At 49.1% G+C, this 19,860-nt stretch overlaps 2 protein-coding genes across 4 annotated transcripts in view; one reads left to right on the forward strand and one right to left on the reverse strand.

Annotated features, from left to right (window-relative positions):
• The window catches only part of DHX32 (DEAH-box helicase 32 (putative)), a 58,539-nt gene extending 50,159 nt beyond the window's left edge, over positions 1–8,380 (reverse strand). The window contains exon 1 of the mRNA XM_031957010.1: positions 8,311–8,380. The gene's annotated coding sequence lies outside the window, so the exon portion shown is untranslated. The remainder of the gene's footprint in view (positions 1–8,310) is intronic.
• A 255-nt stretch (positions 8,381–8,635) lies between these two features.
• Positions 8,636–19,860, forward strand: part of FANK1 (fibronectin type III and ankyrin repeat domains 1) — a 68,327-nt gene continuing 57,102 nt past the window's right edge. Inside the window, exons 1-3 of one of the 3 annotated variants that reach the window (XM_031957011.1) lie at positions 8,636–8,709; positions 12,427–12,648; positions 12,902–12,994. In XM_031957011.1, the coding sequence (XP_031812871.1) occupies positions 12,612–12,648; positions 12,902–12,994 (130 nt within the window). In that variant the 5' untranslated portion in view covers positions 8,636–8,709; positions 12,427–12,611. Of the gene's footprint in view, positions 8,710–9,065; positions 9,166–12,426; positions 12,649–12,901; positions 12,995–19,860 lie in introns of those variants that run through there. The other 2 variants (XM_031957012.1, XM_031957013.1) reach the window with 2 other exon arrangements.

The following is a 19,860-nucleotide window of genomic DNA, read 5'->3' on the forward strand; positions in this document are numbered from 1 at the left end:
TTCCTTTTAACCACGTCTATTTGTATTGTTATTTTGTCTGAGATCACAATTACTAACCATGCTCTTTTGAATTTGTATGAAAGATATAAATTCTGCCCAAGTCCCTCATTTCAAAGAATATGAATAATTGTGTTTCAAACACATGTCTTATAAATAGTATATTGTTCAATTTTTCTTTGTAGTCTAAGCATGCCATTCTCTTACATTTTATGGGTTAATTTACTCCATTCACAATCACTGTTTTGATTGTTCATTGTGTATTTACATCCTTTAGAAGTGCTAATTCTTTTTCCTAATATTCTCCTCTTTATGAAATCATAGATATCCATAACTGAAGTAATCTGTTCCTATTCTTCTACATCTCTTTGACAAGCCGAGATCCTATCTTTAGTTCTTTTTCCCCCTTCTTTCTTTCTCTCAACTTTCTGAAGTTGAAGTTTGTTAGCATATTTTTCATCACTCTCCCCGATGATCATTTATGCAATGAAATCACAATGGGCAAGGGATGGGATAGACTGGACCTTTGGTGTAGTCTAGCTCTAGTAGGGAAATTCCTTGTGCTTGTATAGGTTCAGTTTTTTTTTTTTTTTTTTTTTTTTTGCCATTTATTTTCTTCAGAGAATTTGCCTGGGCCATGGGGAGGCTAAAAGACTACATACATCAGTGTGTATGTAACTAAGAGAGAACTTGCACTCCAAGGCAGCTCTCTCTATGCCTTATGCCACATCTGCTGATTTTATTTAGAAGGCCTTATTAAGTCCTTCATAGAATGTTTGTGCCTTAATATTCTCTGTAACAGATGTTGGAGCATAAGTTCTAATTATCTTCATGTTGGCTTTTATGTATATCTTCATCATGTATTGTACAAGAAGAGACTCCCCCAAGTATTCCATGAAATGCTGTTTTTTGTTGCTTTGGATGCCCAGCAAAGATTTGTTATTGTTCAGTTGTAGCTGACTCTTTGAGATCCCATGTGGGACTCTCTTGGCAAAGATGTGGTTTGCCATTTCCTTCTCCAGCCCATTTTACAAATGAAGAACTGAGGCAAACAGACTATGGGTTACCCAGTTAGTAATTTATCTAAGGTCAGATGTAAGCTCAGCAAGATGAGTCTTCCTGACTCCAAGCCTTTGGGCATGGTGGTACCCCAAGCTGCTTGATAAAAAGCTCTACCAACTCCTTTATGAGTTCTTCCAAAATGGACATGGAAAAGCGCCTCTTACTGAGCTGCAGCTGACTTCTTTCTTCTGCTCTCATTTAGAGCAAGAAGGACATGGTTCAGTTCTTTCAATAGTAGGATCTTTCACAAGGATTTCACCCTTGGGTCAACAACAGTTAAATTCATGTTATACTTGATTTTAAAATGTTGATTTTTTTGGCACTCTGTGTCCCTGAAAAAGGCCAGAATTAAGAGTTTTTCTATTTTTCTTTGTTTTAGGAGATGCTGTAACTTAAGACTGAAGTACAAGATGGCCAGTTTCCCATTAACTAAAATGATTCTCAGAGAGCAGCTGCAGTCTTGATGTAACTTTTTTTCAGAGCCATGCCACAAAAACCTAATTCTCATCTCCTTCCTTCTTCCTCCTATTGTTCTCTACCAAATAGGAAAAACAGATGGTTCTCCAAACTCACACTAAGGTAAGATCTTAACATAGTTTCATGCTAGTCTCATTGCAGCGTGTCAGTCTCAACTTATGGACATATCAGCTGACTCACAAGTACTTTTTATGTCTTGCCTTGGTGGGGACACAAAAACAAAAAGCTTATACTCAAACAGGGGAGGAGGAGACCATTTGCATACATACAGCTGTACAAACAAAACATACAAAGCAGATGCCAGAGACTGTTCGGGGCAAAGGCCCTAGTGGCTGAGGAACCTGGGACAGAACTCATGCCTAAGGTGACATTCAAATTTATCTGAGGAAATCAGGATTTCCAAGAGGCAGAGGTGAGGAGGACAGAACAAATTTGGGTAAGCCTAGGGGGACAAGCATCCTGTGTAAGGAACAGCAGAAAGACCAGCTTGGTGGGATTGTGGAGTACAAGGACGAGTTGAGTGGATGAGGAATGGAAAGGCAGATGAGGCTGTGATGAGCTTTAAATGCCAGGATCTGGAGGATGTTGGGAGCCATTGGGAAGATGAGAAAGGTACTGACAGTCAGATCTGCACTTGAGAAAAATCAATGGCAGCTGTGCAAAGCAATGGATTGCAAAGAAGAGAGAAGGAGGTTGACCCGGTGAAGGGGATCATAATGGTTCAGGGGAGGGGGAGTGGAGGCTGGAGTAGAGAAGTTGTAATTGTAGAAATAAAAAGATCTGACAGCTGATGTGTGGGAAGGAGATGGGTGAGGAGCGGGAGAGGTGACGAGGGGGACAGATGAACACTTGAAAAGAAAGAACTAGAAAAGGGTTAGCTTTGGATTTGGAAGTCCAAGAGATAATTGATGATGCTAGACTCCGCCTTCCCAACTGCAGGTCTTATCTAGAGTACCTGAGATCAAGCTATCTCAGTCTAGTTCTACAAAGACAGACAGGGAAATGCATCTATATAGATTAAATCATTTGTAAAAAGGAGAGGGTTAAGAATAGAACCTGGAGGAACACCCAGTTAGGGGGGGGGGGGGGGGAAGGGGGAAGACAAAGAACTTGGATAATCTAGTGAGGCTGAGAAGGAGCAATCACAAAGGTAGGAGGACCAAGAGAGGAAGAAAGATCTAAGATGGGGGTCAAGCATGTCCAAGGTCACAGAGCTCAGCAGATTTGCCAACTGATTTGCCATCAGGGTAGTCCGTTCGTTCTTATTAACATTCTGCACTGTGAACATCTCTTTTTTCCTCATTACTCCCTCATGCCCTGTGTCTAGTAGCTAGGTAAAAAAGACTGCCACTCTCCCTTCTTTCATTAATTCATTTCAGTTCTAATTCAGTTCAATGGTCGGGACACCATACTAGGTGTTGAGGATAAAAATCACCAGAATGACCTTAACAACCCACAGGAACAGGGCTTATTACTGTTAACAATACACTTAACTCACAAGACTCATTGAATGAACATTATTTGTCCCTGTTTTTTAACAGATGCCAAAAAGTGACTCCTGACTTCAGGACTGGTACTCTATCCACTGTGCCATCTAGCTGCCCCAATCCCCCTACTTTTAAAGGGACATTTAATATTTCTTTAGAAATTAAATTCAATTTTATTTTTAGTCCCAAATTCTCTCTTCTCCCAATCTAATACTCAATGGGAAGCAAGTAGAACAAACCCATCACAAATATATACTCATGCAAAACAAATTCCAGTATTAGCCATACCTTACTCAGCCCCACCCCCAAATAAAGAGAAGAATATAGGCTTCAATGTGTGCTGAGTCCCTCAGCTCTCTTTAGAGTACAACATGTTTTCCTGAGTCCTCTGGTATGTGCTTAGTCACTGTACTTAATAGTTACTAAGTCTTTCACAGGTGAGTTGCCTTAGGAACAACTACTCTTCTGATATGATTGTTCTCCTGATTTTGATCACTTCACCTTGTATCACAAGTCTTCCCTGAAGCTATTACTTCCATCATTTATTAAAACACTTCCAGGATATTCACAAATCAATTCAGCCATTTCCCCAAGTGATGGGTAATGCCCTCTTTTTTTTTTTTTTTCACGACAAAGAGCTGCTATAAATATTTTTGTACATTTGTATTTTTTCCCCTATTTCTTTGATCTCTTTGGGGTATATAGACCTAGTAGTAGTGTCATGTGGGTCAAAAACAGTACAGCTTGATAGCTTTGCAGGCATAGTTCCAACTTGTTTTCTAGAATGATTGGATCAGTTCATAGCTCCACCAAAAATTCTTTAGTGTACCCATTTTCCACATCCCATCCAGCATTTGATTTTTTTTTCCCCTTTTATCTTCGCTAATCTGATGGGTGTGAAATTGTTTTAATTTATATTTCTCTCATTATTAGTGATTTAGAGCATTTTTATGGCCGATAATAGTTTATATTTCTCTTTCTGAAAACTTTTCATGTCCTTTGACTCTGAAAACTGAAGGGCTCTTTTTGTGTAAATTTGACTTACTTCCATTGTTTAGAAACAAGACCTTTCTCCGAGAAACTTTCTTGAAAAGTTCTTCCCCCCTTCCCTCTTCCTGCTTTTCTTTTAATTTTGGTTGCACTGGTTTTGTTTGTAACTGAAGTTATCCATTTTACCATTTGTAATCTTTGATCATGAACTCTTCCTCATAGATGTGATATGCAATTTCTTTCCTGCTCCACTAATTAAAAAAAAATGATTATCACTCTTTGATAATGCACCCATAAACTTATCTTGATATCAGGAGTAAGATGTTGGTCTATACTTAAGTTTCTGCCAGCCTCCTTTTGTCAAACAGTCAAAGTTTTGGGGATCTTTGGGTTTATCAAACACTAGGTTACTGTTATCATTTGCTTTTGCATATTGTATTCCTGATCTCTTCTACAGTTCAACCTATTTCTCATCCAATATTGTTTTGATGTTTACAGCTTTGATTATAGTATAGTCTGAGATCTGGCACTGCTAAGCCCCCTTCCTTATCATTTTTTTGATTGACTCTCTTAATATTCTTGAACTTTTTATTCCTCCAGATGAATTTTGGTTTTTTCCCCCCTGGCTCTATAAAGTAATTCCTTTTTAGAGTGATTGACATGACAGTGAATAAGTAAATTAATTTAGGCATTATAATCACTTTTATTAAATTGTTTGACCTACCCTTGCATCTCTTCTTCAAATAAGCCCTTCAGAAACCATCCTCTGCATGAAGCCTTTCAGGATTCCTTTCCTTTCCAAACTATCTTGTATTTACCTACTTTGTATTTATTTACATTTCTTCTCTTTCTACAATTTACATAAATGCACATATATGTTCTTATCTCCTCCATTAGGATGAGAGGATTAGTTTTATTCTTTATATTTGTAGCATAATACCAAGTCCATCATCCATGGCACTTAATGAATGCTTGTTTATCAATTTATTGAAATGTGCCTTTAAAGTAATCATCAATAAGCTTGTTTTAGCCCAGGGCCACAGACAAATCCTAGAGACATTTCACCAGAAACTTCCTTTTCTATTAAGAAGACCTACCCATTAGTGACTAAAGAGCATTCATTCATTAACAAATCTCTTTGCGCTACCATCCAGCTTAATTAAAAGAAAAAGGGGGAAAGTTCTTATTATCCAGACAAATTCTGAAGTTTTGTTAGATTCAGAGACACCGAAAGCCACAGCACCTTTGCTTGAATCACATTATGGATTATTCCGATACACTGAAGATTTTGGAGAAGACAGAAAACACAACAAGAAACCCTCAGGAGGACCCTAGGAGTTTCACCATTATCTGAAATCGAAAACAACGGAAAAACCTCTGCTAGATCTGACATGTTTGTGACTTAGGACTCTTTTCCTCGATCCTCTCCAGGACATGTTTTCTAAAAGTGAGATTACATTTGCTTAGCTTTGAACAGCTACTTCTTTGCACCCATTGAAGGTGCACTTTCCCCATAGTCTCTGTCCTAAATTAAAAGTTTACACAGCGTCTCCTGATGGCTAACAGTCCTGCCTCATGCCAACTTGGACATGGCTGCCAGTTCCTGCCCACGCTCTCTCCTTCCTTCGAGGTCACTGGTGCTGATGCTGCGATGCAGCTGCTGAGGCCCTGCCCGGCCCCTCCCCACCTCGGCCTGGCAACAAGCCCATGGCCGGCTGGGCTGGTCCATCCGGCTGCCACGACGCCCAGCCAGCTCAAGGACACAGGGTCGCCGGGCTCTGAGGAGGAGGTAGCAGAGGATGATGTTGGCCCAGAAAGGTTCTATCTATTGGTCCTCCTGTGGCTTCTCAGCCCCGATCAGAGCACTGCTTCCTCCTCCTTCCGAGAGTAATTATTTACTGGTCACACAGGTCATGATTTCCCGAGCCTGGCTAGTGCACCGCCCCCCCCCCCCCCCCCCCCGATACACGACCCCCCGTTCTGTTACCCTTCACATGACCATGATCGTGGACCCAAAGACCAGCATGGCGCTCCGGGGCCAAGTTGGGAGGTCCTTGGGCCAGGGGGCCTTTCTGGGGAGCCTGGGAGAGCAGCTCCGGCTGAAGGCTTCCTCCTGGCAGAGCTCATGGCGAAGGACAGGACCCCCCCCCCAGACCGGAACCAAGCTCCAGCCCTGCCAGGACCACCTTCCAAGAGACAGCTTTGGGGAAGGCTGGGAACTGTCCTTTCAGATCAGTTTGAGGCTGAATAAAAAATGCCTCCGAGGAAGTGGATACTCATGAAAATTAAGAAGAAAATAAGCTACCGTCTTGTGGCCTATGGGTCCAAGTCCCGGGCCCAGAGATCTCACCCCTGGAGCCAGGGACACTTCTACAGCAACGGTTGGCAAAGCGATAACCTGAGAAGTGGGGCCTGCAGCATCCCCGATTGGCAAATGAGGAAACTGAGGCCTGAAGGAGGCAGGCCCTTTGCCCAAGGTCATGTCCCAGACAGTCCCCTTGGGGAAAACCCGGCCCTGCCCCCGTGAATTCTGAGTGAATGGAATCCTGGGGCTGGAGACCAGGGAGCTTGGTTCCGGTCTGGGCTTTTAGGAAAGAACTAGGTCTTCCTGCAGGTGAGATCGACTCTGGCCTCGCCTTGCAAGGTTCCTGACTGCGGGGCCTGGGCACGCCGCCTGCCCGGATCTGCCCAGACCCCGCTGCTCTGGGGGCCTGACGCAGCACCCTTAGGAGTGGTGGCCCTCAGTGTCCGGGCCCCCGGGGTCTGGCCTGCGGCCCGGGGCATTTAATGCCGCATTCGGTGCCCAGGGAAAGGGCCCGGGGCCGCTGCTTGGCCCCCTCCCTTAGGCCAGGAGCCCCCGCAGCTGGGGAAGCCAGAGACGGGCCCTGTGGGGGACGCAGGGCCTCCCCCAGGGAAATGGAGCCGCTGGGGGTCCTGCAGGAGCCCGGGGAACCCCCGGTCATTCCCAGCAAAGAGCAGGGAGGGAAGCCTGGGGGCCGGGAGCTCCCCCCCCCCGCATTGGCACACCTTCCTGCAGGACCCTGGGCCTCCCAGGGGGTCCAGGCCCTCTGCTTCCTCTTGCACAGAGTCGGGGCTCCCGGGTGAGCTCCCCACGCTGCCAGGGCCTCCCCGCCGCACCCCCGCCCGGGGCCCCCACAGACATGTCCCGCACCCTCTCAGCCCCACCCCCAACTGTCAGAGGTGTCGGGGGCTCCCCCCGGGGACAAACGGCTCTTCATTCTCCAGACGAGGACTGGACCATGAGCCGGGGCCAGTAGGACAGTGAGGGGCCAGGGGGGCCCCGGCAAGAACCCGGGCTGGACCCCCAGACCTCCTCGGCTTACAGGACAGAGACCGGGACTAGGGGAGGAGGTGCTGGGGAGGAGGGGGGGCAGGGGGACCAGGCAGGGCAGGGGGGAGGAGGGGGGCAGGGGGACCAGGCAGGGCAGGGAGGAGGAGGAGGGTGCTGGGGAGGAGGGAGGCAGGGCAGAGAGGAGGAGAGTGCTGGGGAGGAGGGGGACAAGGCAGGGCAGGGGGGAGGAGGGCGCTGGGGAGGAGGGAGGCAGGGCAGGGAGGAGGAGGAGGGCGCTGGGGAGGAGGGGGGCAGGGGGACCAGGCAGGGCAGGGAGGAGGAGGGTGCTGGGGAGGAGGGGGACAGGGGGACCAGGCAGGGCAGGGAGGAGGAGGGTGCTGGGGAGGAGGGAGGCAGGGCAGAGAGGAGGAGAGTGCTGGGGAGGAGGGGGACAAGGCAGGGCAGGGGGGAGGAGGGCGCTGGGGAGGAGGGGGACACGGGGACCAGGCAGGGCGGGGCACTGGTGGAGAAGTGGGGCCACAAGGTCGGTCCCCTGGACCCGGGATGGATCCTTCCCCTCCAACCTTCAGGGTTCCCACCCTGGCCTCTCGCTCTTTCCTCCAGCGCACCTTGGGGGGAGGGGGAGGGGCCCCTCCCCGGCCCCAGCCCAGCCTCTGACTGGACTTCACAAGTGTAAGCTGCAGCCGGGCTCGCAGGGGCCAACCCGGGGGTCTCGGCCCCCCGCCCCCCGTGGCTCCTGGGCCGCAGTTTCCCCGAAGGAGCGCCGGGGGCGCGCTGGGCACTCCGGGGGGGCGGGGGGCCAGGACCCCGGACACGTGACTCGGCCGGGCCGTCGGCCCGAGGGAGAAGTGGGGGAAGGGGCTGAAGAGCTCGCTCGCTCTCAGTCCCGACGGCCTCAGGCCGGGACGGGGCAACGTCTCTGTGGGGCCTCGGTCTCCCGGCTCTCCGCCCTCTCCGAGCAGGCGGATCTCCGAGCGCCGTTACCTGAGACTCCGACTCCGGCTCCGGCTCCGGCTCCGACTCCGGGGGCGCGCTCGCGCTCGTCCTCGGCTCGAGCGGGCTCCCGGGCACGCGCTCCACAACGGCCGGGTTGGGCAGCGGCGCGTGCGCTCTGGGCCGCGAGGCTCGCGGATCGGGCGCGGTTTGGCCCCCGATCGTCGCCGTCCGTCCGCCGGCCCTCCCGCTCACGCATGCGCGTTAGAGGCGGCTCCTCCCCTTCTCCGAGGCTCCGCCCTTCCCGCGGAGCCGGTCCGGCCTCTCCACCCCCTGCCCGCCCCGCCCCCCGGCATCGCCAAGGCGACGGGCGAACGCGCGGCCGGCTCAGGGGGCGGGTGGGAGGGCCGAGGCCCAAGCCCCCTGAGCAGCGCAACATGGAGTCCCAAAGTAAGGGGACGCCCGAGGGCCGGGCCGGGGGGCGGGGCGGCCGCGCGCGAGCCCCGAGAGAGCCGCGGGGGCCGTGGCCGCCTCCCGCCGCGCCAGGGGGAGGGGCCGTTGAGAGACGCCCCCCGCGGCCAGACTCGGGGCTCCCCGTGGTTAGAGGCGGCCCAGGGGAGAGAGCCCCGGCCCTCCGGCGGCGCCGCCGGAGAAGCAGGGAGCTCCCGCTTTGCTCTGTGGGGTCCCGGGCTAGAACCGAGCGCCCCGCCGCTCCCCGGGCCAGGAAGCTGCCCTTCCCTGCGGTGGGGGCCGAGCCGGCCGTTGCCTCCGCCCCCCGGGCCCGCTTCAGGGCCCTCCTCCCCGCGCCGAGGGGCCCACAGGGCCGCAGGCACCGCTCTGGGACCGCCGCCTCCCGCCCGCCCCTGCGCAGTCCGCCCGAGCGGGCCCCGGCGCTGGGAGAGTCCGGTGCGTCCGAGGGCGGGCCCGCGTCCAGCCTCCTCCCCTTGCGGAGCCTTCGGGGCGCCCCCTGGCGGGCCCCCGGCACGTGACCTTTGGTGCGGGCGGGGACGGGAGGGGAGGAGGCTAAAGTGAGATCATGCTTGTCCTGCTCGGAGCTGGGGGCTGCCCTCTGGGAGGGGGTGCCCGTGCCCGGAGGGGACGGCTTCTCGGTGGGGACTAAAGACGGAGTCAGCCTGCTGCCTCCTCCCTTCTGTCCTCCCTCCCTTCTGTCCTCCCTCCCTTCTTCCCTCCCTCCCTTCCTCCCTCCCTTCTGTCCTCCCTTCCTCTCTCCTTCCTCCCTCCTTCCTCCCTCCCTTCTGTCCTCCCTTCCTCCCTCCTTCCTTTCCCTTTTTCCTCCTCTTCTCCCTCCTCCCTCCCTCCTCCCTCCCTCCCTCCCTCCCCTTCTGTCCTCCCCTCCCTCTCCTTCCTCCCTCCTCCCTCCCTTCTGTCCTCCCTCCTCTTCCCTCCCTCCCTTCCTCCCTCCCTTCTGTCCTCCCTTCCTCTCTCCTTCCTCCTTCCTCCCTCCCTCCCTTCTGTCCTCCCTTCCTCCCTCCCTCCCTTCCCTCCCTCCCTTCTGTCCTCCCTTCCTCCCTCCTTCCTTTCCTTTTTCCTCCCTCTTTTCTCCCTCCTCCCTCCCTTCTGTCCTCCCTTCCTCTCTCCTTCCTCCCTCCTTCCTCCCTCCCTTCTTCCCTCCCTTCTGTCCTCCCTCCCTCCCTCCCTCCCTTCTGTCCTCCCTCCCTTCCTCCCTCCCTTCTGTCCCTCCCTTCCTCTCTCCTTCCTCCCTCCTTCCTCCCTCCCTTCTGTCCTCCCTTCCTCCCTCCTTCCTTTCCTTTTTCCTCCCTCTTTTCTCCCTCCTCCCTCCTTCTGTCCCTCCCTTCCTCTCTCCTTCCTCCCTCCTTCCTCCCTCCCTTCCTTCCCTCCCTTCTGTCCTCCCTCCTTCTTCCTCCCTTCTGTCCTCCCTCCCTTCCTCCCTCCCTTCTGTCCTCCCTTCCTCTCTCCTTCCTCCTTCCTCCTTCCCTCCCTTCTGTCCTCCCTCCCTTCCTCCCTCCCTTCTGTCCTCCCTTCTCTCCTCCTTCCTCCCTCCTTCCTCCCTCCCTTCTTCCCTCCCTTCTGTCCTCCCTCCCTTCCTCCCTCCCTTCTGTCCTCCCTTCCTCCCTCCTTCCTTTCCTTTTTCCTCCCTCTTTTCTCCCTCCCTTCTGTCTTCCCTTCCTCTCTCCTTCCTCCCTCCCTTCTTCCCTCCCTTCTGTCCTCCCTCCCTTCCTCCCTCCCTTCTGTCCTCCCTTCCTCTCTCCTTCCTTTCCTTTTTCCTCCCTCTTTTCTCCCTCCTCCCTCCCTTCCTCCCTTCCTCTTTCCCTTCCTTCCTTCTTTCCCTTCCTTCCCCTTCTTTCCTTCTTTCTTCCTATCTCTTCCTTGCTTCCTTCGCCTGTCCCTTCTTCGCCTCTGTTCTCCTTGTCTTCCTTTTCACCTACTCACCGTTCAGTTCCTACCTTAGGAAGGGCTCCTCTGAAACTCTGATCCGATTTTATTGCAAGTTAGCATTGGGCAGAATGACAACTGAGTTCTCTTAGCTTTCCAGACCAATTACAGTGAGTTTGCCTGCAGTCAGGACAACCCTCCTCTGGGGTGTGATTTGACCAAGAGTATCTGTATTAGATTTGGCAAATGTGTGGGAAGAACGGGTCAGACAAACTTTCGGATTTCCCTGGCAGGAGATCCTTTCCGCTCAGGCCCCATTGCTCCTATTGTTTTGTGCCGATGGGGCTCTAGCAGACACTACTCACGCCGCTAGTTGCTGTGCTCCCTGAGATTTGCTGTCTCATGAAGTCTGTCGTCTCTTCAACTTTTGACATGAAGTGCTGAGAGATGCTCTACACAGTGACATTTATCCAGCTGATTTTCCCCCCAGTAGAACCAGGCTTTAAAAAAGAGATCCCCCATAAGCTTGCTGAATCGAAAAAAGGGCCGCCATGATTTGAGAGCTATGGAGTACTTTTGTTTTTAACAGGATGGGACGTTCTCTGTAACAGGCTTGCAGTCAATGCTTCTTGCTTGAGATTTGCTTCTTTAGTTTTGGGGGAATGTCTTCTGTTGAATCTCTCCAGTTGTCCAGAACAGAAGAGATAGCTCCGAATCGGAGATTTTCAAATGGACTTTGGAGATGACCAGCCTCCAAACCCCTTTCTATGCTAGATAAACAATCAGCAATCATCATAGCTTTGTCTGCAATCAGATAAAGAAAGGGCTGGCCAATGACCTGAAGAGAACTGAAAGACTTAATACACTAGGTTAGGATGCAGGATTTTTTAAGGATTCCCTGCCATGTGTCTCCATTCCTTCCATGGAACATAACTAATTTTAAATATTCACTGTGATTATACTTATTTCCTGCTCAAAGCTATATGTTGTAAGAATCCAAAGAAATCCTTTTTTTTTTTTTTTGAAAGCTAGGTGATCCTTGCTCTAGAGCCAAGAAGGGATTCCCACCCAAGTACCTGGTTTTGATGAGTTTTGGGTGACTCCGATAGGAAGACAAATGGCTTTGTGGGATGAGGGGCCAAGTGCACTATGGAGAACAGCTTATAATTTATGGTCACTCAAAACCATTGAAAAGGACAATTTTTGCATTCAGTGAAAATTCTGCTTCCAAAAAGTTTTGCAAAAAACAAAAAAGCAAAACCGTTTTCCAATGAATAAATGTGTAGGGAGTATCTGGCCTGGTGGTTCTGTACTTTTAAATGGTTCTATTTCTATTGAATGGTTCCCAGCATTTGTATTAGACGACAGGTTGTGAAAAGGCACAGGGGCAACATTTCACATGCATTGTTGTGTAGAAGGCAGGAAAATGATGATAAATAGGAGCCTTCCTTAATGACTTTGAAGATTAAATAAATATCTCTAAACTTAACACTGTGAAGATTAGAAATTGCCCCCAAGTCAGTCTTCTCTACTGCATTTCACACATTTAGTTTTCTATTACTTTTAGGCATGACCTTTATTAACAGAACCATTAAAATCAAATAAACATAAACTGCTCAGCTCCCACAGCCAGAGAGCCCTTCCCAGCTGAAGACAGGGGCTTCTACCACTTGCAGAATAATGACAAGTCAATGATCCAAGAAATAGTTCCGTAGGGGAAGGCCAGATTAAATGGGTTCAGAACCTTGAGCCAAGCAGGGAAGCCCTGGTGCTTGCATTTACATCTTTAATCATTTTTTTTTCTTAAACCAGCTCTGCTGACTGCAAGCTAAGCCATTGGTGGTGGCACCCCAGAGCCATATTCTCCTAGAGATTTGCAGTTGTTAAGAGAAGAGAGCAGTCATCTAGAAGTTGTCTCTCTTCATTGCAGCCCCACGGGCCTGGGGTTTTGCTGAGGAGCACTTGGTTGTTGGAAATCTCCCTTCAAAGGACTCACGATGGAGACATCAAATGGAGCGACAAACTCTTCTGAAGGTGAGAGATTCATTCTGGGCACTTTGCAGGAGTGGCGGGTTGGCACCCCCGTCCTCCGCCTCTGGATGCCAGCTTTGATTTTCTTGGCTTGAGGCGGCACTGGGGTCTTAAAAACAAGGCTTCCTCGGTCAGGGGAAGTGCTGTTTGTGCAATTTACTCTGAGAATGTTGGCGGCGGCAGTGGTGGTTTGTGGGGTGGAGGTAGAAAAAGAAGGGTCATGTTATTTTTTTTCTTTTTTATTTGTTCCAAGCAGTGGTGGTGGTGAAGCCATCTGGTTCATCCACCAATCCTCCGGCGCGTGTGTCTAGTGTGCAGAAGGTTGTGTCAAGTGATGGGGAGATGGAAGGTGATTAAGAAATGATCCCTGCACAGTCTCTGGAGCCTGTCCAAAAGGAGACGTGCCGCCCTCACTCGGCAAGCTTGTCTTCAGCGCCCACCATGTGTTGGGTGCTCTGGGAACCCACAAGAATCTCCATTGAAGATGAGGGGATGGTTGGAGATGAGAAGATTTGGGGGGAGGGGTACCTGATCCCTGTGGAAGAGCTGAGATAGAACGAGGGACTGGACTTGGTCTCCCTGACTCGTTCTCCTCGGACCTGATTTCTGCCAGGCCCGCGCTGCCTCCTCGGACCCTGACAGCCCAGGGCCTCATCTTGTGCTCCACCTTTAGACGTGCCCAGTTCTTCCCCGCTCTTAAAAAGTCCTCCCTGAGTTCCAAAAGCCCCACTAGCCGGCATTCTATAGCTCTCTTTCCCTTCTCACTCAAACTCCTTGAAAAAGCCATGGATGTTCAGTGTTTTCCCTTTCTCCTCCCTTCTCCCAAGCACTCCTTAATCGGCTGAGGCTGTTCTCTCCAAAGCTGTCTGGGATCTGCTCCTCCGCCATTCTGGACCTCTCTGTGATGGTCAGCACCTCAATCACCACCTGGATTCTCCTTTTGCTTTTTCTGGATCCTTCTCTCTTCTGGCTCTTCTCCCCCTGGCTGCTGCTTTCTTTTGGTCTCCTTTTCTGGATCTTCATGTTAGTCATGGCTTTTAGCCATAAGTGTCCCTTGCTCCTTTGTTCTGGGCTTTCTCCTCTCCCTTTGCTCACTCATACTCAGTGATCTCAGTGGATCACAAGGGTTCAGCTCTCTGTGTACTTGATTCCTAGATCTATTGAAACAGACGTCACTTCCCTACGTCACCAGCTGTGAACAGTACATTTTAAACTGGATTTCCAACAGGCATTTCAGAGTCATCTCCCAAACAGAGATCACCATCTCCCTCACCCTCCGGACACCACCTTGCCATCACTTTTCCACTACTGCCAGGGCTACCATCATCCTTGCAACCTCCCAGGTTTGGACCACAGAGCCGTTCCATCACTCACCAGCGAGACCTGGGCTCCCGACCTGCTTCTGATGAATGCTAGTAGTATGACCTTTCCCCTTCCAGTTCCACCAGTAACTAAGACCCCACAGAGGGAAGCTGCCAATCTGTGTCAATGGGATGAATTGACACACTGGGAATTGCTCACAATGATGAGATCACAGAAAAAGGGTGCTGGGTCACCATTAACAGCTTTGCACAGAGGAGGCAGCGTTTTCTGAAATGATGATGGCTATTGGAGAATTAAAGTACAATAGAGGTGAGCAAGTGACCTTCGGGTCATAACAGGGTAGTTCACTAAAAGTGTACTTCACCAAAAGTGGGTCCAGTTAACTGTCTTCTGAAGGCAGAGGTTTGAAGGACTGTGGCTCCTTTTAGGTGATACTGGCTAATTGTGGACGATACTGGCTAAAGTGAACAGCAGGTGGTAGGAAGCATCTTATATCAAGGGCAAACTAAGGTCAGCGGGGGCAGCTAGGCCTTTTGCCTCAAAATTAGAAATCCTAGAGGGTTAACCTGAAACATGCACACATGGCCCAGCTTGCATTAGGTTAACGTGAAGTGATGGAGTCACTTGTATTTTACAAGGAAAAACAGTTTATAATTTAACTCCATGTTCAAGTGTAGGGATGAGGCTGCCTTCCAAGTCAGAATCATGTGCCCCAGATCATCTAGATGATGTTATTAAAATGGACATCTCTGCTGTTCCCTTGATAGTTCCATCAAAGGAGATCGTGTGAACCAGACTTTCCTTCACTGACCAAATGTGACAAGGGTATGAATTAATTTTTTGGGTCGGCTTCGGGGACAGCCTCTGAGAATGGCTTCATCTGTAAGGGACCGGAAATCACTTTGGGATGGCAGCGCTTTCGTGTTTGGAGTGTTTCCCCAGCATGCTGTGCACCTTCAGCCGAGTTAACTTTCTTGTGTTGGAAGGAATAATAAAATACCTTTCTAGCCTTCGGTTACTACTAAATACTGTCATTACAGTACTGCCCAGTATCGGAGAGGGAGTCCTGCTGTGAATCAGGCGAGAGGCCATATTCATTCTCCACCAAACCTCAGAGGTGAAAGCAAATGTGGAGGCCCCTGCATCTGTGCCCACTAAGAATCCTGGCTACCCACTGTGTGGGAAGACTTCCCTGATTGAAAGAGCAGTGGTTAGAGTCCTATGTTTGGAAGCACGAAGGCCAGAGTTCAAATGTGGCCTCAGATTTATTTACTGGTTGCGTGATTGGACAAGTCTTATCACCCTGTCTGCCTCAGTTTCCCCATCTGTAAGATGACCTGGAGAAGGAAATGACTGGCTACTCTAGTATCTTGACCAAGAAACTCCACATGGAGCCATGGATTGTCAAACACGACTGAAACATGACTGAACAAGAGGAACAATTGCTCCCTACCCCTCAAGACAGAGCATCATTAGGAATTGCTTCAGCTGGTCTCCACACTTTCCATTCATCACAAGGAGAGCCATTGAGTCTCTCTCTCAGTCATAGTCCTTCAGATATCCAAAAAAAGCATTACTAAATGCCTCTTGTATCCAAGGCCCCAGGGATACCAAGAATAGTCTCCACCCTTCACAACCTTAGGCTTTTTTAGGGGCATACAACCTGTGTAAAGTTAAGGAGTCTAAGAGGAAGTAGCTGACAAGGAGGAGAAAATCAGGAAGATGACAAGGTCCAGAAAAACCAGGGGGGAGAATCCAGGTGGTGATTGTGGTGCTGACCGTCACAGAGAGGTCCAGAAAGGTGGAGGAGTGGATCTGGCGGTGAAGATCCCAGACAGTTTTGGAGAGAGCAGTCTCAGCCGACTAAGGAAACTTGGGAGAAGGGAGGAGAAAGGGAAAACACTGAACATCCATGGCTTTTTCAAGGAATTTGAGTGAGAAGGGAAAGAGAGCTATAGAATGCCGACTAGTGGGGTTCGTGGGACCCAGGGAGGGTTTTTTAAGATGGGGAAAAACTGGGCACGTCTGCAGGTGGAGCACAAGATGAGGCCCTGGGCTGTGAGGGTTCCAGCAGGCAGCGCGGGCCTGGCAGAAATCAGGTCTGAGGAGAACCAGTCAGGGAGACCAAGCCCAGTCCCTCTTTGTATCTCAGCTCTTCAATAAGGATAGGTGCCTCTTCCCCCAAGTCTTCTCATCTCTAAGCACCCCTCATCTTTCAGTGGAGATTCTCGTGGCGTCACAGGGTACCTGACACATGGTGGGTGTTGAATAACAAGCTTGCTTGTTGATTCTTCTCAGGGGTAAATATCCCCTGTTCCTTCAACAGAATCTCATATGGCATGATCTTAAGGTCCATCACATATCATTTAATAATAAAGTGCCCAGCACTGTGTCGAACTCCTTATAAACATCATCTCATTTGATCCTCACAAGAACTTTGCCAGGTGGGTACTAGTATATCTTCATTTTGCAGATGAGGAAACTGAGGCAGGCAGGTGAAGTGACCTGCCTAGGGTCACACAGCTTGGTTTTGAGCTCGTCTTGCTCTGGCCACTGTACCCCCATCTAGCTGCCTAGCAATCCATCCTAAAACGGGATATTCTGAACTAAATGCACTTCAGATGTTCTCACTTCCTCAGACTTTCACATGTTTCCTTATAGAAGCCTAAGATCATAGGAGACATCTTGGCCACCATATCCTATTGTTGATTCCTAATGAGCCCTCAGACCTCTTCAGGTGAAAGGTCACTGAGCCATTAACATCTATTGATTCTTCTAGCCTGGTCATTCAATGATAGAGGAAAGCAACGATAACCATTATCATCCAACTCTTAATTTTCCCATCAGAATAGTAGAGAAGGTAAGCTGCTTGTGATCAGGAAAGATTTTCATTTTGTCTTTGCACTCTCCATTTGACATTGTGCCTGGCATGTGGTAGATGCTCAGTATATTGATGTTTTGGGGACACAATAGATCTCCCACCTCCGTACCTTTGCAGAGGTGATTCCCAGACCTGAAGTGCACTTCTTCCTTTCCTCAATGTCTTGGAATCCCTAGCTTCCTTCAAGGCTTATGTGACCCCTCCTGTGCTGGACATCTCCTGGTCTTACCCATGTCCTTCCTAGAATCGCTTTGCATTTATTTAGCTTGCTACCTCCATTTCCCCTCCTCCCCAAGAATTTAAACACCTTGAAGGCAGGCACTATTTGATTGATGGGCACAGTGCCTTCTGTGGAATGGGAACTCAAGAAACATTTGTTTAATTGAAATGAATGGCTTTCCCAATTTTTAGCCTCAGAGCTGCCAAAATGGATTTTGCAGTGCACAAAAGTGGCCACATCACCCCCCTTCTCAAGATCCTAGATGGTACTGTTTGTTTCCTTTGTCATTTAATTTCCAACACTGCCTCTTTCCCATTCTTATTTAGGTCATGATGGCTCCTGGTACCCCTTCCCATGCCCAGGTTCTATAGGACTCAGACCCATGGACTTGGAGCTTTGCTTGTGTCATCATTTCACTGAGATACTAACCCGAGACAGGTCCCTGCAGATCCACATGGATCTTTTGTTTCTTTGTGCTTTTAGACTGGGGCTGGGGAACGTCTGACCTGTAGGCCACAGAAGGCCTACAAGGTCGTTTGGTCTGCCAAAACCAGGCACGAATGAGCTGAAAGCTGGGTACCACAACCTCCCACTGCCTGAGTTCTAGAAGTGGACAATTTTGTACAGCCTGCAAATGCAGTTATAAAGATCCAGGTGGCCCTTGGTGGAACAAAGGTTTCCCAGGCCTGTTCTAGAAATTCTAATTCCCCAGAGACTCCCCTCCATGGATTTAAGGACCAGTCTGATCTGACTTACATTGAGTATAAGCATTTATACTTCCATACTCACCAACAACTACCCATCAGGCCTTGCTTTGACTGTTGTGTTGATTGTCTAGATTTAAGAGCCTGATGGCAAAAACTGTTTATGGTGGAATTAAAACTCAGAAGTTAAATCTAGGTATATTTTTCAAAGAGTTTGTATGTTGAACATTGACTAGCACACCTTCATTCCCATCCCTCCTGGACTAAATCCTCTCACAGAATTTTAGTTCTTGGGATCGTGCCATGGGATTGATCTACTGTATCCCATAGCTATTAGTTGCTGGGATCTTGCCATGGGAGTGATCTTACTGTATCCCATAGCTATTATCCCAGTGGCTCGTTCTTAATAGGTGCTCAAGAAGAAATTTTTTTGAATGACTTCAACAGATGAGATAATATGTAAAGCACTTTACAAACCTTAAAGTGTTCTGTGTGTCAATTATGAAAAAAAGTGGTGTAGCTAAAAAACTAAAAATTCTATGAATACTAAAGGAAGCAGTGAACAAAAAGAAGATAAGCTTTGTGTTTATTGAAGCATGTAACAGCCAGCAATGAGGATAATACATAATTGCTAAAAAAAAAAAAAAAAAAAAAAAAAAAATTAAGCTTTTGGATTAGCTGGAACAGCAAAGCAAAGATAGCCTAGTTTAACCAGGAAATACTAGGAGCTCATCTGAAATGTGAACCTCCCAGTGGAAACCAGGTTTCAGAGGATTTTCATCATGTGCTGAAAACCAGAAAGGGTCACAGTCCCATTCCAACAGGTTTCACAGCCCTGTGGGATTTCACCCCAACTTTGTGAAGCGCATCAGCCAACACTAGGATGGGAGGAAGCGAGGCTCTGGCCGGGAAGAGCTGAGCAAGGAGATGTCAGGAGGATGAGCCACTGGTTCTGTTATGGTTTTCATGATTAGTTAGTATTATGCCTGGGGAGGACCTCCTAGAATGATTTCTATTGGGTGTCAAATCATGTTGTGCAGGTACATTTACTGTAGATGAGGAAATTGGGGTCCAGACATTTTAAAGGCTATTTGTTATGCTCATGACTGATGGTGAGGACCGCGGCCCCTACCTGTGGTTCGACACCTCGCTAGTGACCTTGGTGTTCTTTGGTACCAGGCTCGGAAGTTAGGTCTGACTTGCATTCTGCCAGGGGACGTTTTTATAGGGGGCCCCAGAAGGCAGTACTAGGAGAGGTGGGAGATTTTGGTGCAATTTAAGGAAAACTTAGCTAAGGGTGAGAGCTGTCCCCAAATTCTACGGCGGGTCAGACATAGAAGGAGAAATGGAAAGAGCCCATGCTAGAGGCTAGGAAAGTCATCTTGTCAGAAGAACTCTAAAGTCCAAATGTTCTGGACATAAATGTAGAATTAGGAAAGAAATGTAAACTGTTCCTGGCCTTCAGGTCACTGATCTTTGCCGATTGATTTTTGCTAGTACAATAAATGCTGCCTAGAATGTTTAGGCCTGCACAGTCCCTATTGTATGCATATACATATCTAAGTGTGTGTATGTTCGTATGTTGATGTGTGTATATATGTAAAATCTGCCACAGTTCACTCTCATTCTCCACTAGATGGATGAGCGCTCACTCTTGTTTATCACTACACCATAAAATGCGTGGGATTCAGAAGCATTTTGGGAGACCTCTGTTAGCAATGGTTTTTTCATTAAATTCAGCTGAAATTTTCTACCTGAAATTTTCATAGTAAACTATGGCTGAAGAAGATAAATTGGAACTAAATAGAAGGAAGGAAAGAAAGGGAGACTCCCAGAGAGTATGTTGAGCTCACTCAGACGTTTTACTTTGCATCGCTCACAATAAAAACAGCACACAGACCCTCCTGGACATCACTGCACCAGGGTGCCCGTGCTGATTGGAGAGGAAGACATTGGATGTCAAACTGCCATCTTAGCTTATCCCCATGTCCGAACTCTTGCCAGGCCTGTAGATTTCGGTTCCATGCCATCTCTTGAATACACTCCTTTTCCTCCGAGGCTTCCCCTTACTCCAGCAAGCCCTCCTT

Source organism: Sarcophilus harrisii, chromosome 2, assembly GCF_902635505.1.
Source record: "Sarcophilus harrisii chromosome 2, mSarHar1.11, whole genome shotgun sequence".
Classification (NCBI taxonomy): Eukaryota; Metazoa; Chordata; class Mammalia; order Dasyuromorphia; family Dasyuridae; genus Sarcophilus; species Sarcophilus harrisii.